Source organism: Hippopotamus amphibius, chromosome X, assembly GCF_030028045.1.
Source record: "Hippopotamus amphibius kiboko isolate mHipAmp2 chromosome X, mHipAmp2.hap2, whole genome shotgun sequence".
In the NCBI taxonomy this organism is placed as follows: Eukaryota; Metazoa; Chordata; class Mammalia; order Artiodactyla; family Hippopotamidae; genus Hippopotamus; species Hippopotamus amphibius.
In genome coordinates this window covers 104,586,930-104,605,512 of record NC_080203.1, presented here as the reverse complement: position 1 = coordinate 104,605,512, position 18,583 = coordinate 104,586,930, and the positions used below count along the sequence as shown (strand labels likewise).

Here is an 18,583-nt window from a genome sequence, read left to right as displayed (position 1 = left end):
TGCAATGAAGAGCAGCCCCTGCTTACCACAACTAGAGAAAGCCCATGCGCAATGAAGACCCAATGCAGACAATAAATAAATAAATAAATCTTAAAAAAAAAAGGAAACATAATTTGTTTTCACACCTAACTCTTTACTAGGAATAATGTTCACACTTTAAGATTATAGATGAGATTCTGAATATGGCTTTTTTTTCCCCCCCTCAGATCTTTATTGGAGTATAATTGCTTTACAATGTAGTGCAATTTTTGCTGTACAACAAAGTGAATTGGCTGTATTTACACATGTAACCCTGTATCCCTCCCCTCTTGAGCCTCCCTCCCCTGCTCCCTATCCTCCCACCCCTCTAGATCATCACCAAGCATCAAGTTGATCTTCCTATATTATGCAGCTGCTTCCCACTAGCTATCTATTTTATATTTGATAGTATATATACTACATAGAGCTTCTATTTTTCACAAACATAAGAAACATCTTTTGAAGGAAACAATAAAAATTAAATAGAAATGCAGAATATCAGTTACAACATGCTTTGATTTTTAAATGTCATTCAAGAAAATCACTGATTTGGGAGTTTCTGAGAACCTATGGCATAGTTTGCCTATATGCATCAATACCATAAATGTCAGTGCCTAAGTAGTAGAATGTCATTCTTATCAACCCTTTCAACCTTCCAGTATAAAGAAAAATCTCAAGAAATGGCTGCTATAATTGAAAAAGTATTTTTGTAGCTCTGTGTCACAAATAGAGTACTGGGACCATTAAACAATATAATGATCAGTAAAAAAAATGTAGAGTGCAGTGATTTTCGGAGATACTTTTAAAAACAATTGAACTATTTTTATTTTCCTTTTTGAAACAAAATTTACACAGACGCACAATAGTTAAAGAATGACTGTCATTGCAGAAGGAGAATTGAGGTTCCAAAGCTTGCTTTCTTTCCTTGAACAGCTTTCCCTTCTCCCCATCTACTACTCACATGACCCCTATGTGAAATCCTGGAGTTGGGTAGAATAACCTGAGCACAGATGGGCCCAATGCCTTTGCTTGCTTGCTTGCTTTCTTGCTTTCTTGCTTGCTTTCTTTCTTTATATAAATTCATTTGTGTGTGTGTGTGCATGTGTGTGTATGAAATAATGAGAATGAGTAGCTTCCTTAAGATCTCAGGGCTGATGATGAAAGTTGCAATAACAGTTCATAGTGAATCTACTATGATTTTCAACATTTCCTTCCAGAAAATGGAAATTAGCTCTCTATGACTTAAAATTACTAGATCTCTTAATTAATACTTTAAATGCACACATACATACATAAAAAATAAGACACTAGAGTAGTCTTGCCTCCATTGTTACTAAGATCTGTAAGCAGGTAAGCAACATGAGAGCCTGAAATTTGGGGGTAAAGGAAGGGTAGAAACTCTTCGGCAACAACATACTTTTCTTGGTGGTTACCAAATTTCTTATTGAAATACAAAAGTAGTTAATCTTTCAACAGATGTCTACCATATTCTATCTATGACTATAGTTCCTGGACTTCTTAAGTGCCATCCACTCTTCCTTACTCTAATTTGGTCAACCATTCACTTCGCTCAGGTCTTTTCTCTCCTCTGGGTCAGTACTTTCCATGATAACTTTGTGTCTTTCTAATGTGTATATTTTTTAGTCCTCATTATATTCTGCATAAACACTTTTCTCATGAAATACTCTCTAAAAATGAAGTAACTCATTCTTGAATATTCTCCATATCTTGGCACCAGGAAGGAAGGGACAGCCAGCCCCTAGCTCTACTACCACTTCTAGATGAGGCCACCATCGTTTTCAGCCTAGACCTCTGATTTTAAACCTACGCTCCTTATAATGCTTTCTACACTGAGCAGCCAGATTAACCTTTTTGTAAATTGGATTATATAAGTTCTGTGTTTCAAATTCTTTAAAGATTTCCCTTTGCAGTAAGATTAAAATCCAAGTTGCTGACTTTGGATTTCAGATCTTGGATGATCAGGTGTTCTTACATCTGTTATTTCCTTGCCTGATAGCTCTTTCTCCCTGCCCATTTCTGGGAAAAAGAAAATACACACACACACACACACACACACACACACACACACACACACACACACTGTCTTTAAATACAAATTCTGCTTTATTTCAGTTACTACAGCTAGGGGTAAGTATTTTCATGATTAAAATGTATAGCTCTCTTTGATAAAAATAAGAATTAAGTTGTGTATTTTAAAAATTCATGATCTCATTTATACTCTCTTCAACATAGATTCTACTGAAAAATTCAAGCTCGGAAAACTTAGTGTATAATGCTACAATTGTCGGAAGAGATGCCACTGACTTCTCCCTCTCCCAAGCAGGGAACGTTGTGACAATTTCTCCAAAGTAAGTGGTTTTTCTCTTTTAATTTTGCTTCATTGAACATATCAACCCTAGAGATTTAATGTGTTATAAGTATAAAAGAGTGACCTTGATTTGTTTTTTAACACATACATATATGTAATGAAAAGATCACCACTGCTGATATACACAAATTATTCATATGTTACTGAGATTTCTCACCAATTTTGTTAAAATAATTCTAACAATATAAAGCATCTGCTTTTTATATATTTAATTTTAGTTTATTTTGCATGCATATGGTCCATAGAGAATAGACTTTAAGTTCTTTATGTACTACAGTTCTGTTTCCTGCAGGAAACTGGAAGCAGTGTGTGCTAAATATATAGCATTTAGTTGTTTCTGATTATAAATGCACTATGTGCTCATTGTAAAAATTTGGAAACTATGAAAGTATGAAGAAAAATAAAACTAAAGGCTGATAATCTTACCTCAAAGATACCCCCAATGTTGCCATTTTTCTCTATCTCTTCATAATCACTGTATATTTATGTATCGATGTATACATACATATATACTCCCAAATTGTGGTGATATTCTATAAAGTCTCATTTTTATTTGATTCTGTTCACGTGCTACTTTTTTAATGTTTCTACTACTAGCCCATTCTCAAAAATAAGGAACAAATGAAACCCTCAGAGAATAGTCTTAAGAAATTAAATATGGGCATAATATATGACTCTTCCTAGATCAACAAATCCTATTCCATATGTCAATAAGTGTTAATGATGGCAAATACTCTTATTACATAATACAAGGATGATATGAGAATAGCTGTGTTAGTACCACAGGGGTTGACAAATGTGATAGCCACTAATTTAACCAGTCTTGAATTTTAGTCATTGTCTTTGTGTTCAATTATTTTTGCCTTGTGCAAAGCAACAGACTATAAGTACTAATTATCTTTTTGGTTATCTTTTTGGTTTTTGAACTATACCTTAACCTGAATTACTTTTCACATGTAGTCTTTATTACTTCTAGTTTATCAAACACAGAAATGATTGGAAATGGGAGCCTGTTTTAATTGTATTTTTAAATACGAAGAAACCCAGTTGCAATAGTGCACTTGACTTGTGTCACCAGCCTCTGTTCATTTTCTTCGGTTGCTGCTCCATGCTAAAGGAGTATATAATTTATAAAATCTGAATATGCATGGTTGGGACTATATCCAGATTGAATTGAATTAAATGTGAGGAAAACAATTCTCCACCCACCTGTATCTATATTCTAAATCAAATCCCAGAATAAAACTCCTTGTAAAAACAACCCTTTCGTTTTCCAAGTTATACTTCTTTTATGTCTGTTATAAAACAGAACTTTGGTAACACAAGTTCATTTGGACATTGTCACAGTACCATTTGTCTTCTCAGGACTTTGATAAATGATCTATTCTCTGCCCTTCAAATAGGAAGATACAAGAGAAAAGGATTAAGGTCCCCCCCCCAGCTTTGTTCACTCATAAACCTAATAACCTCTTCCAGTATTTCAAAGCTCTCATGATGTGGAAATTCTTCCTAACAACCACACTAAACGTCTGATGTTTTAGCTTAAGACCATTTTTCTTGTTAGTTAAATTAACAATTAAATTTATAGTTTCTATTATAAATGTAAAACCTGTATCCCTACATTGTTGAAAATTTGACACTTACAGAGAAGTATAAAGAAGAAAACAAAAATTGCCTAGAATTCCATCAGATAAACATATTTAATTTATTCATTTCTTTCCATTCTTTTTATATGAACAAGTATGTATTTATTATAGAATGTGCATAATTAATGTTTACAAAGTAAATGCATTATATGTGTAAATATTACAACACTTAATATAGGTTAAACATTTGCTATGTATGGAATCTATATAAAATGCACTTTATGTACCTTTTCATATTTAATCATTCTTGCAACCATATTAGTGTCCTCATTTTACAAAAGAAGTCATTGGGCACAGAGACATTAAATCATTTGCCCAATGTTCCCTGCTATTAAATGATGAAATAGAGATTCAAAACCAGCCAATCTAAATCCAGAGTTGGTACTCTTATTAAACTGACACCTGCACATACTGTGTGTGTGTGTGTTTATGTATATCATATTCATACAAAGCCCTTGGCGTTCAGTAAAACATGGCTTTGACTAATTGCAAGACATCCCGAAGATCCGTGACATATAACTATATCATTTTTGTGTCTCCAGGAGCTGGTTTGTGAGAATATTTGACTTGGGTGAACCTAATTCCTATTAATTTCTCAGCCGTGCTTTTTTCTTCTTATTCACCATTGTACCTTCAATGGTCTATATCAGTATAGGTATTTTTTAATATTAGCTTCTTGAGGTTTTCAGCACATGCCAGATTAACATTAACTGACCATATATGCATGTACACTTACACATGTAATCATAAATATTTGTATTCATATATTTTGACCATATCGTACATGTACCCGTATTCTTGTTTTCAAGTTCTTTATCTTTTTTTAATCAAAATTTAACTTGCATCTGCTTTAACAATTCATATGCAGAAGAGTTTAACATGCAAAGGAAATCCTTCTCCCCTCATATTCCTATCTGCAGAGATCTACTTCTTGAGTGCTTACTTTTAATTCTTTCAACTATGTCTAATTTTAGTTCGTCCATAAATACAAATTACATATCTTTGCCAGCATTTTTATTATATTAGCTTCAGAAATAATGTCTTGACATGTAACTATAATATTTGATGATCTTGCTTACTTACTCCTCTAGATGTATCACCCTCCCACCAAACATCACTAGTTTTATCTTCTGGTCATTACTGTTCCAAGAATAAAAATGTATTTTTGTAAATATTTCTTATGCAATCAGTATACAAAGTATTTTTTAACTCCTTTTTTAAAATAAATTTATTTATTTATTTATTTATTGGCTGTGTTGGGTCTTTGTTGTTGCACACGAGCTTTCTCTAGTTGTGACGTGCAGGTTCCTCATTGTGGTGGCTTCTCTTGTTGTGGAGCACAGGCTCTAGGTGTGTGGGCTGCAGTAGTTGCGGCACATGGGCTCAATAGTTGTGGCTCATGGGCTCTAGAACACAGGCTCAATAGTTGTGGCACACAGACTTACTAGCTCCACGGCATGTGGGATCTTCTTGGGGCAGGGATCGAACCCATGTCCCCTGCATTGGCAGGCGGATTCTAAACCACTGCGCCACCTAGGAAGTCCTAACTCCTTTTTTAAGCTGAGAAAATTAATAAACTCTAAAGAAGTGTGTGAAATCTTTCCTTCAAGTATACCAAGAGCACTTTGCCTTTCATTCTTATTTGGACTGAGTGCTTTCCAGACCTAGTGAAGAGCTGTCAGTATTGGACACTATATTTCTCTTTGGATAGAAACTAATATCTCTCTTTCTTAGTGTACTCACTTATTTACTAAAAAACTTCCTTTATGAAACCTTCTAATAAAAAGTATGGGAGAGGTAAATTTCCCAAAATTTTGATTTTTAAACGTCTTTAGACTACCTTACACTTGATTTATGCTTTGCTTGGTATATTCGCTAGGAAGCCCTATAATATCTTTTTTTTTTAAGAGTGTACAGTTTGGTATCCCAATCTCCCAATTCATCCCCACCCCTCCCCGCTTTCCCCACTTGGTGTCCATATGTTTGTTCTCTACATCTGTGTCTCTATTTCTGCCTTGCATTTCCTCTTTCATAGTTGTTAGCATTTGCCTTATGTACTGAGGTGCTCCTATATTGGGTGCATATATATTTATAATTGTTATCTCCTCTTCTTGGATGGATCTCTTGATCTTTATGTAATGTCCTTTCTTGTCTCTTGTAACATTTTTCATTTTAAAGGCTATTTTATCTGATGTGAATATTGCTGCTGGAGCTTTCTTTTGATCTCCATTTGCATGGAATATCTTTTTCCATCCCCTCACTTTCAGTCTGTATGTGTCCCTAGGTCTGAAGTGGATCTCTTCGAGACAGCATATATATGGGTCTTGTTTTTGTATCCATTCAGCCAGTCTGTGTCTTTTGGTTGGGGCATTTAGTCCATTTACATTCAAGGTAATTATCGATATGTATGTTCCTATTACCATTTTCTTAATTGTTTTGTTTTTGTGTTTGCAGGTCCTTTTCTTCTCTTATGTTTCCTGCTTAGAGAAGTTTCTTTAGCATTTGTTGTAGGGCTGGTTTGGTGGTGCTGAATTCTCTTAGCTGTTGCTTTTAGAAAACCATTCTGTTTCTTTTTTTCCTCATTATTTTCATTGAGCCATCTGGGCACTGACATTGAAGTGTCATATATTTATTTTCCATCTCTTTCAAAAGCCATGTTGAAGTAGTTCATGAGATACATGTAATATCAAAGAGACTTTTTTTAAATGAGGGGGAGGCAATTGGAACAAAAAGAAAATAAAAGTTAAGAAAATTAAGATAAAGTCCATAATTGTGATACATGTCTGGAGACCTAAGACAGTTACCTGAAGTGAACAACCCACTTGATTCTGAAATTTCTAACATGCTCAGGAAGGAATTCTGGTCATTTTCATCCTTAAATATGACTACAAGATTTATAAAAGGGATATCTCTACTCAAGATAAGCTCAAATCTTGATAGTCCTAAAAGCAGCTGTTGGCTTCATAAAAAGGATACTGTATTTTAAAACGTTTCATAAAACTTAAGTATAGTTCCATAAATTTAGTTACTAAGTGCTTGTGATTTAGCTTATGATCATTCTTGAACTCCTTTTTCATCGCCTTCCATGAAGAGCCAATCCATTACCTAGTCCTATTGATTTTATCCAGTATATCTTAAATTTGGCATCTTTCCCCTTATCTACCTCTTCTATGCTAATTTAATGTACTACCATCTTTAAACTGGGCTACTACAATAGATTCCTACAAGGCTTCTCTGTAATCCATTCTTTATATTAGAGTGACAATAATTTTTTGATGTAAATTTGGTCGTGTTACTCTTCTACTTAAAATATTCTAATAGCTTTTCATCACCATTAGGATATAGACAGAATATCTCAACATGGCCCATGTAGCCTTTCATGGCTGGCTCTTAGCTACATCTTACATGACTAACACCCTTGCTCTCTAAGCTTCAACACCATAGGCCTTTGGTAATTTCTTCAAACACATCATAATTCTCATTCTAGAGGCTTGGATGCCTTCTTTCATCCCCTACAAATTATACCTAACTCATCCTCGTCCTCCATATCCTACCTAACATATCACTTCCTCTAACCCTTCAGACTATATCACACTTTCCATTATGTGCCCTTATATCACTTCACAGCACATATATAATTTGTAATTTTCACATGTATTTTATGATAACAATGTCTGCCATGTCCTATAAAATGAAAGATCCAGGAGATCAGAAATAGAGTGGTTTTTTTCTGAGTACTATATCCCCAAAACCTAAAACAATGTCTGGAACATTATAAATTATAAGTATTACTTGAATGAATGGCTTTACCTGGTAATGAATTTTAGAGTATCTAGAAAAATCCTAAATCACTCACAGGTATCCTAACACAGAATTTGAGCCTATACACCCAGAAAAAGATCTCACGGTCAAATATGCATTGTTTTCAATTAATTTAACCCATGAGATTTTCATAATAGCCAAGAAAGTGCCCTTTTGCAGAGGTTGAGGAGATTAGTGATATATCTAAATAAAATAATTCCCACTCCTGCTAGCTGTGAGTTGTAATTTTCCCTAAAAAACAATTTTGAGAACATTGCAATTGTTTTTGAAAGTCCTCCGTTCATTTTACTCCATGTTGCTCCCTAAACTCACCCATTCAACAGAGATTCCTTAAAGGTTCTGGGGAAGTTAAGTCAAAGTTTAGTGCCAAGAAAATCTATTCCCATCTCCATTCCCAACTATGCGTATCCTAAGGGAAGGCAATGGGTGATAGTTTGTACGAAGAATAACTAAGATATGATGTATAATGCTAATTATGGTAAAAGCCAGAGAACAAGCAAAGGTAAAGGTCCCCAAAGTTTACCACCCACAGCTTTGGCAAGGCAAGGCAAGGCAAGGCAGAAAGAGTCAGCCATTAAAGAAACATTAAGCCCATTTTTTATTTGGAGAGTTCATTACTTATATAAACAGTGAAAGCATATGTTACCAAAGGGGCCAGATCTCCATGTTCCTTATGCAGAGTGACACCAACACAACAGGGGCCAGGTGACTGCATCATGCATGGTAGGACACCTGCTGCTGATAGTCAATTTCATGCTGCAACTAAGCAGTTTTCTAGCCTGTAACTCTACCCTGTAGGGGGATAGACAAGAAGCCTCAGACCTGTTGAGAATCTAGGAGGCAGTGAGAAACTGTCTGGTGAAAACCTCTCAGGGGAGATAGGCAAGTGAGAAATGTTCTTGTAGCAGTGCTTCCTGAAACTCCATGCTCTTGTGTTAGGGGAGGATCGCAGAGCTTTCTGCTAAGACTCATATCCACTGCAGTTAAGCCTTGCATGCGTGTGACCTGTGTTGTTACGCAAGGTTGCCAGGGTGCCACGGTTTAGTCATTCCCCCAGAAATTGGGAAGTAAAATTTCGGAGTCCATAGATTCTTTAACCATTTTACTGTGGTTTAGACTAGAAAGTTGAAGATTAAATGAGATGGACATGTTTTTTTATTCTTTCTTTTAATTAAGTCTATCTTTCAAATAAAAGTCATGCTACTTATATACCATTATTTTGATTTGAGGTTTGAATTTTATTTTCAACCACAGTTTTAAGTATTTTTTGAATTCGTCCTTCTCTTTTTTTCCTCCATGCAAGCAAAAGTATTGCTATAACTAAGAATGTGCCGAAACAGTAGCACAGAATGTCTTATGAAATTCACGCAAAAATAAATTTATAATTTCCTGTGACTAGCTCTTAGAAGATCCAATATTTGGTAGATTATACATACATTTGGAAGTTAATTTTAGGATTTACAGACTGGATCAAGACGTTTTGACTGATGGCAATAACTAAATTGTAGGCTGTCTAAGATTTGCAACAATCTTTATTGTAGGAGTGAGTATTTTGCAGGGTGTGATTACTAGGCACACGATCTGTGCTGAATAGATGCTTGTTGTCTTTTTTCGGTACAATATTTTCTTTTTTATCTTTTGTTAAATAGAAACCAAATTACTGTCACTCTGAAATTTACCAGCCGCTTCCTCCATCCTGCTGAAGCTTCACTGCTATTAATTTCAAAACCTAAGAATGGAATAGGAGGTACTACGATGACTTTTGCTCTCAAGGGTGAAGTCCTCAATTTTAAAGCCATTGTAAGTAAATGTTACCTATTTTATATGGTTTTACTTCTCTTCTCAGGCCATGGAGTGTCAGAAGCACAGCTGTTGTTCTAAGTTTTATCTCCTGGCCGCTCTTATTCTTTGAGATCATGTGTGTATACAGGCACAGGTGTATACTTACATTTGCACAGTTTTCGGCTTCTATATCTCTGATATTCTTACTTTGATTCTTTGGAAATAAATCTCAATTTTATAATATGAGTTGAAAGGACTTGCATTTTTAAAATTTTGTTTTTTTAATGTTTTATACAATTTTAAAGTTTATTTTTTTAATAAATTTATTTATGTATTTATTTATTTATTTATTTATTGACTTCATTGGGTCTTCATTGCTGCGTGCGGGCTTTCTCTAGTTGTGGCAAGTGGGGACTAGTCTTCATTGCAGTGCATGGGCTTCTCATTGTGGTGGCTTCTCTTGCTGCAGAACATGGGCTCTCGGTGCGTGGACTTCAGTAGTTGTGGCTTGTGGGCTCTAGAGCACAGGCTCAGTAGTTGTGGTGCACGGGCTTAATTGCTCTGTGGCACGTGGGATGTTCCCGGATCAGGGATCGAACCCGTGTCCCCTGAATTGGCAGGTGGATTCTTAACCACTGCGCCACCAGGGAAGTCCCTAAAGGTTACTTTCATTTACAGTTATTGCAAAATATTGGCTATATTCCCCATGTTGTACAATACATCCTTGAGCCTATCTTACACCCAAGAGTTTGTACCTCCCACTCCTCCACCCCTACACTGTCTCTGCCCCACTCACCTCTAGTAACCATTAGTTTGTTCTCTATGTCTGTTTCTTTTTTGTTATAGTCACTATTTTTTGTGTTTTTTAGATTCCACATATAAGTGATATCATACAGTATTTGTCTTTCTCTGTCTGACTTATTTCATTTAGCATAATACCCTCCAAGGGCATCCATATTGCTACAGATGGCAAAATTTCATTCTTTTTATGGCTGAGTAATATTCTATTGCATATATATATACACATCCTCTTCATCCATTCATCTGTTGATGGACACTTAGGTTGCTTCCATATCTTGGCAATTGTAAATATTGCTGCTATGAACATTGGGGTGCGTGTATCTTTTCAAATTAATGTCTTTGTTTTCTTCAGATATGTACCCAGGGGTCAAATTGCTGGGTCATATGGTAGTTCTATTTTTAGTTTTTTGAGAAACCTCCATACTGTTTTAAACATTGACTGCACCAATTTATTTTCCCATCAACAGTGTACAAGGGTTCCCCTTTCTTCACATCCTCACCAACATTTATTATTTGCGTTCTTTTTGATGATAGCCATTCTGACAGGTGTGAGGTCATATCTCATTGTGGTTTTGATTTGCATTTCCCTGTTGATTAGCAATGTGGAGCATCTTTCCATGTGCCTGTTGGCCATCTGCATTTTGAAAGGACTTGTATTGAGTGCTATTTTAAGGTTAGGTTTTTAGAATTATATTTGTGCTTTTCATCAAGGAGTCATTCACTATATACGTAGCAATTTACATGCCCTCCTGCCATGGAGACTTGTGATTTATGTTAAAGCACTCTCTGGGCCTATGTCTGTTTTTGTTGAATTAAAGCTTGGTGGTTTACACAGCATAGAAAATGTTTCTCTTTTCTGATAGGAAAATTAATCAATTTATCTTGGGTGTCCTATGGAGCAAATCCATTACAGAGATTACTAAGTCTGGCATTTAGTGAAAGGTGATGTTCCAGGCAGCGTTCTAAGTGTTAATATCTCAAAGGATGGGAGACAAAGATTTTTAAACCTCTGTAAAATGGTTGTGATATTGCTTTGATTGACTTTGCGTAGCCATTAGTTTGTCTAAATATTATTTTCTACTAGGGATGTATGGTAAAGAAGTAAATTGATGTTGCCAGATTTCCGTTTGGATTATAAAGAATCGTAGGTGTGCAGTGGCTTGAGTGGGAAGTAAAGAGAATGACTTTAGTAAAGGCCACTTGTGTGAGGAGAGCATTAAGATGCTCACCTGGACAGAATGGCTTATTCGATAAGGACACCCAGAACAGGAAGCAGGCGTTTGATTGTCACTGAGATGTGTATTGTGATTTTCTGATTTCGTCCTCAGTAATGAACACTTACACTTCCCAACCCTCTCGCACAAATTCTCTGAAACAAAACATTGCTTTGCCACGTGTCTAAGAGACATGCATGATGTTAGCCTGTCATTATCATGGCTCTGGGGAAGAGAAGCTGATGTTTGGAGCTTGTGTGGTCTCTGTTTACTTCTCCATCTGGCTACTCATGGTCTTAGCCACCAGGAAATAGTTTGGATAATAATGGAGAAATAAGGTAAGAACGTGATTAGTCTAAAAATGTGGAATTCCTACATTCTTTTCTTTCATGGAAGTCTTTTGGGTAATTTGAGTTTTCGTTTCATATATTTGTGCTTTTATTACGGTTAAAATATGTCAGTGCAGCCACCACACTATAAACACAAGCATGCCACAGTCACGCACACTCTACCACAGATATTCTTGCACTCAGACACCAGTGTGCACATGTACACACACACACATACACACCTGCCCCTTCCTTATGTCATGTGTATTAGGTATATATAAGATTGATTAATTTACAACTGTAAAATCATGCTTAGTCCTTAACAAAATGAATTTTAAAGAAATCAATTTGGGAGAGACTATTGTGACAGATAATTCAGTTGTTAGCATAGTAGTATGGATCAGTGATGAGGTAAAATCTATTTTTATTTTTTCCCACCCAGATTTTAGCAGTATAATGTTTATATAAATTAATATCACTATAATATGTAAATGGACAGTTTTTTAGGTACTTTGATTTCTATAATTGAGGATATTCTTTTTGTTATTATCATATAGTATGTTTTATTTTTTTTTTACCTTAGGCAACTATAAAATGCAAATCTCCATGTTATAAATGGAAAGAAATCACTGTGAATGTTAAAAATCCCTTCCACACTGCTGGTGACTTCAGGTAAGTTATTGTTTTGATGTAAGTTCATTGCAATTAGCCATATCCAGTCTTAAGTATGTAATTTTCTTCAACATGATGTTTTGAGGAGAAATTTTATATATTTACATTGCTGTAAATTTATAAGCATCAGCAGATAAAATAGGACAAATAATGAAGGTAAATCAGTTTTCCCTGAAATGCTATTTGATCTCTACAAAGCTGAGGTTATTATATCAAAGTTACAAATTTTGTCTATAAGCTTTCTGTTTATTGAGATTCACAGTTCTTTCAATTTTTTAAAATTTATAATTAATAGGCTTTTTAACTTCTAATTTTATCCCTTCTGTTAATTATTTCCAAAAGTGAAACGTTGATTCAAGCAGAAAATTTATTTTTATCTAAAGCATTATGATTAATTAAAACTGCACATTAAACATGTATTTGTGCATCTTGAGATTTAACAACAACAGCATATATTTGAAATGAAAAGATGATAAATTGCTTAAGTATTATTTCAGGTAACAAATAGAAAAATTTCTTTAAATTTACATATTGAAGGAGAAGATGGATGATACCTTATGTACTGCTTAAGTTATGAATTATGTTTCCATCAGCTTTGAAAATCAGATCCTTACAACAATACTTGTGTTGAGACTGGAAGTTGTATGCTTATTATTTTAGTATTTGATAATTTCCAGTTTTTAAATCACTATATGTCTAGGCTTTTGGTAATTTCTTATTAACAATACCATTTATTGTTGACAAAACAAAAATTCTTTTTTTAAAACAGTTATGGGTGAATTTATGGGTTCCATGTTCACTAAGGGAGAATTTTATTTACCCTAATTTTATTAAAGTGTTATAAGACAATGTAAGGAACAAAAAATAACAGAATATGTGGCATTAATCCAGTATTAAAATATGCCCTTAAAGGAACCAAATGACTGACTGCAGTTCTTTAGAGGAAATCAGCATTGAATATGTTTAGTCTTATTCCGTGATAGAACTGAAAGAAAATCTGTAAGTTCCTGAAATTGGTAGAATATTATAATTGTCTCAAAAATTATAATATTTCATTATGGTTTATCTCAGATCGAATTAAAATTGGTACTTCTTGTGAGAAATGCATGGTTTGGTAGAGGACAAGATTAATTGAGGACTTTTGACTCCTTCCTCTCTTATATGAATGTGGCCCTCAAACTTAGGCAATGGGCATATAAACACTTAAAGCCAATCACAAAATTTGTAAAATCAATATTTTTTTGTAAACATATATTACTTTTAAAGATAAAAAATAATAAAAAAGAATGAATAAGAAAGAAAATTTAATGCCAAGTAATTCATAGAGACTATTTTAATGTTATTAAAAATATAACAGTGACCTGGTTTTTCATAGTACACGTATAAAAATGATCAGGATTTGCTTATTATTAATAAACTCATATTAAATGTACTTTAAAATAAAATTTAAAATTTCATATATTTTCCAAAAATGTATATGCAGCACAGTGATCAGATTTGATCCTACTTTATCAAAATTTAATATTCCTTTTAACAAATAAGGTGACCCAGTCTAGATTTTTTAAAAAAAATTTTTGTTGAGAAATGGTTGCTATACAATATTATATACTCAGGTATACAATATAGTGGTTCATAATTTTTAAAGGTAATGCTCCATTTGTAGTTATTTTAAAATATTGACTCTATTCTCCTTGCTGTACAACATATCCTTGTAGCTTATTTATTTTGTACATGGTAGTTTGTACCTCCTCATTCCCTGTCCAGTCTAGATTCAACAGAGACAGGATTAGCTCCCACACTTCTGTGTACCAGATCAGTAGTTCTCAAATTCCTTTTTAGCAGGATGCAAATATTTCATGCTGTATAATTCTTTTCTACATGTTGTAAGATTTGGTTTACTAGTATTTTGTTGAACATTTTGCATTTATAACCAAAGAATTTACTAATGTAATTTTCTTTTCTTGTGATATCTTTATCCACTTTTTGTATCATCAGTACTAGCCTCAGAGAAAGATTTGTGAAATGGTCCTTTCCATTCTATATTTGGGGAGAGTTTGTGAAGAATTGGTATTAATTCTTTAATGTTTGGTAGAATTCACAACTGAAGCCATCTGGGTTTGAGCTTTGCTTTGTGGAAACTTTATTTTAGTACTGATTCCATCTTTTTGCTTGTTATGGCCAAATCAGATTTTCTATTTCTTCTTGAATCAATTTGGTAGTTTGTGCCATTCTAGGAATTTATACATTTCCTCTAAATTACCTAAGTTGTTGCCATGGAAGTTTTCATAGAATTCCCTAATAATCCCTTTTTCCCCCTGCAAAGGCAGTAGTGATGGCCCTTCTTCCGTCGCTTATTTTAGTACTTTGATTCTTCTCTCCTTTATTCTTGATCAATCTAGGTAAAGATTTGTTAATTTTATTGATCTTTTCAAAGACCCTACTTCCAGTTTCCTTGATATTTTCTATTGTTTATCTTTTAAAAAAATATTTGAGGTATAGTTGATATGCAAAAAAACTATACATTTAAAGTATACAATTTGTTGAGCTTGGACATATGCATGTACCATGATACTATCATGACAATTAAGGCTATAAATATATGCATCACTTCCAAAAGTTTCCTTGTGTTCCTTTTTTCTTTTCTTTTTTTTTTTAAATTTTTTTGTGGTAAGAATTCTTACAATGATAATTGCTCTCTTCACAAATGTTTCAGTGCACAATACTGTTGTTAATTATAGGCACTGTTGCATAGCACATCTGTAGTACTTATTCATCTTGCAAAACGGAAACTTTATACAATTCCCATTTCATCCTCCTCCCAGCCCCTAGCAACCACCACTCTATTCTCTGCTTTATGAGTTTGACTATTTTAGATAGCTCACGTAAATAGTAACTTAATTCCACTGAGATTCACAAAGTGTTACTCTTATATAGCTCTATTCCCCCCCCCCACCTTTGTGCTTTTTTTGGTCATATGTATTATATCAATAATGTTATAATAATCAGTAATATTACATAATATTTATGAATATTTCTTTTTATTTTGTATATTTTTTATGAGTTTAAGAAAGCTGAGAGAAAAAAGAACAGTGTATCAATTTGCTAGGGCTGCCAGCACAAAATACCATGAGACTGGGTGGCTTAAACAATAGAAATTTATTTCTCACAGTTCTGGAGGCTAGAAGTCCAAGATCAAGGTATTGACAGAAAAGGTTTCTCCTGAGGCCTCTCTCTTTGGCTTACAGATGGCCACCTTCTTTCTGTCTTCACATGGTGTTTTCTCTCTGTTTGCGCATGGCTGGTGTCTCTTTGTATGTCCACGTTTCCTCTTATAAGAACACCAGTCAGGATGAATTAGGGACCACCCTAGTGGCCTCATTTTAACTTAATCACCTTTAAAAGCCCTATCTCCAAATACTGTCACATTGTGAGGTACTAGGGGTTAGGGCTTCAACATATGAAGTTTGGTGGGGGAGACACAGTTTAGTTCATAACAGAAAGTACATATTTATAGCCTTCATTATATTAATCTTCTTATTTATAATTTTTTTCTTTAATTGTTCTTATGGATTCATGTTACCTTCTGGAATGATTTCTATAGCCCAATTCAGCTTTGCTCTCACTCACCTCATTTCTTTCCCTTTCTTTCTTTTTCTTTCTTTCTTTTTCTTCCTCCCTTTCTTTCTTTTTCTCTTTCTTTCTCTCTCCCTTCCTTCCTCCTTTCTTCTCTCCCTCCTTCCCTCCCTCCCTCCTTTCCTTTCCTTTCTTTCTTTCACAGAAAAACAAATGTATCATTTAATAAAGTATTATATGGTAAACATTATTGTATTTGAGTCAAGAAACAGAATTTTGTCAACCATCCCCAAATCTCCTCTTTCTTTCTTAAATAAACTGCTATCTTGACTTTCATGGTAATCAAGAAAGCAACACATACAAGTGTGAATTTTTGGGCACTGGAGTTTACTCTTGCTGATTAAAATAAAATTCATGTTCCTTTTAAATGATTTACAGGTTCCTCCTCCATCTCTTTCTTTTCCTTATAATCATCAGTTGAAGAACATGAGCTGATTGAGCTGTGTTTCCCATTGTCTGGATTTTGCTAATTTCATTTTTATGCTATAGGTTCACATGTTCTTTTTTCAGTTGTATATTTTGCAAATTCACAGCTGGATACAGACGCATGATTCAACTCAGGTTCAGTTGCTTTGGCAAGATAAAAGGAAATGACATATTCTTCCATTAGGAAGCAACATGTTCTTTCCTCAGGAAGCATATAATATCTTCTTGTCTCTTTTTGGAATATTAGTAGCCATGGATACTCAATGGACACATCCATTATTCATTGGTGGTTACAATATGGTGATATTTCCATTTCTATCATTTATGAAGTGTATTAGTTGGTATATTTTTACAAAGATAACATCCTCTCATCTCTTTGGTTATCCAGTGATACGGTTCATATAAGAAAAGTAGATGAATGTTTAATTTTTTCCCTTTTTTTCTTCTTTTTACCTTTTGACCCCCTTCACCAATTTCGCCCACCCGTGCCATCCCCAAACTGGCATCCACCAGTCAGTTCTCCATATCTATGAGCTTGTTTTTTCAAGATTCTACATATGAGAGAGATCATATTGTATTGTCTTCCTCTGACTGACTTATTTTACTTAGCACGATGACCTTGAGGTCCATCATACTTTTGCAAATGGCAATATGTCATTGTTTGTTATGGCTGAGTAATATTTCATTGTATGTATACACCATAATTTCTTTATCCATTCATCTGTCAATGGACACTTAGGTTGTTTCCATATCTTGACAATTGTAAATAATGCTGTAGTGAACATGGAGGTGCTTGTATCTTTTAGAGTTAGTGTTTTTGTTTTCTTCAGATAAATACCTAGAAGTAGAATTGCTGGACCATATGGTAGTTCTATTTTTAATTGTTTGAGGACCGTCCAAACTATTTTCCATAGTGGCTTCACCAGTTTACATTCCTACCACCAGTGCACAAAGGTTGCACTTTTCTCCACAACCTGACCAACACTTATTATTTCTTGTTTTTTAACAATAGCCATTTTAGCAGGTATAAGGTATATCTCATTGTGGTTTTGGTTTGTATTTCCCTCATGATTAATGATGTTAAGTATCTTTTCATTTGCCAGTTGGCCACCTGTATGTCTTCTTTAGAAAAATGTGTGTTCAGATCATCTGGCCATTTTTTAATTGGATTGTTTGGTTTTTTTGCTATTGAGATATGAGTTATTTTATATTTTGGATATTAGCCCCTTATCAGATATTTGATTTGCAGATATTTTCTCTGGTTCATTAGGTTGCCTTTATATTTTGTTGATGGTTTTCTTTGCTGTGCAGAAGCTTTATTTTAGTTTGATGTAGTCCCATTTGTTTATTTCTGCTTTTCTTGCTTCTCCTTTTGGTGTCAGATTCAAAATATCACTAAGATCTATATCAATGAGTTTACAAAAGCCTGTGTTTTCTTCTAGGAGTTTTATGGTTTTGGTCTTATGTTCACGTCTTTAATCTATTTTGAATTAACTTTTGTGTATGGTGTAAAATAGTGGTCTAGTTTCATTCTTTAGCGTGACCTTTCCAATTTTCCCAGCACCACTTACTGAAGAAACTATCAGTATCCCATTTTATATTCTTGACTCCTTTGTTGTAAATTAACTGAAAATGCATGTGTGGATTTACTTCTGGGCTCTCTATTCTTTTCTGTTGAACTACGTGTCTGTTTTATGCAAATACCATACTGTTTTAATTACTATAGCTTTGTATTGTTTGAAATTGGGGAGTTATGTTCACCCATCTCATTTTTCAAATGGTTTTTCTTTTCCTTTCTCTTTCTCCTCTCTTTCTGTTAATTTCATTAAACATATGTTGGTGCATTTAAGT

General features: G+C 34.2%; 1 protein-coding gene across 1 annotated transcript in view; it reads left to right on the top strand.

Moving 5' to 3' along the window:
- The window catches only part of CFAP47 (cilia and flagella associated protein 47), a 474,307-nt gene that overhangs the window by 228,861 nt on the left and 226,863 nt on the right, over positions 1-18,583 (top strand). Inside the window, exons 38-40 of the mRNA XM_057717674.1 lie at positions 2,272-2,387; positions 9,525-9,675; positions 12,585-12,673. Coding sequence (XP_057573657.1) covers positions 2,272-2,387; positions 9,525-9,675; positions 12,585-12,673 — 356 coding nt within the window. The remainder of the gene's footprint in view (positions 1-2,271; positions 2,388-9,524; positions 9,676-12,584; positions 12,674-18,583) is intronic.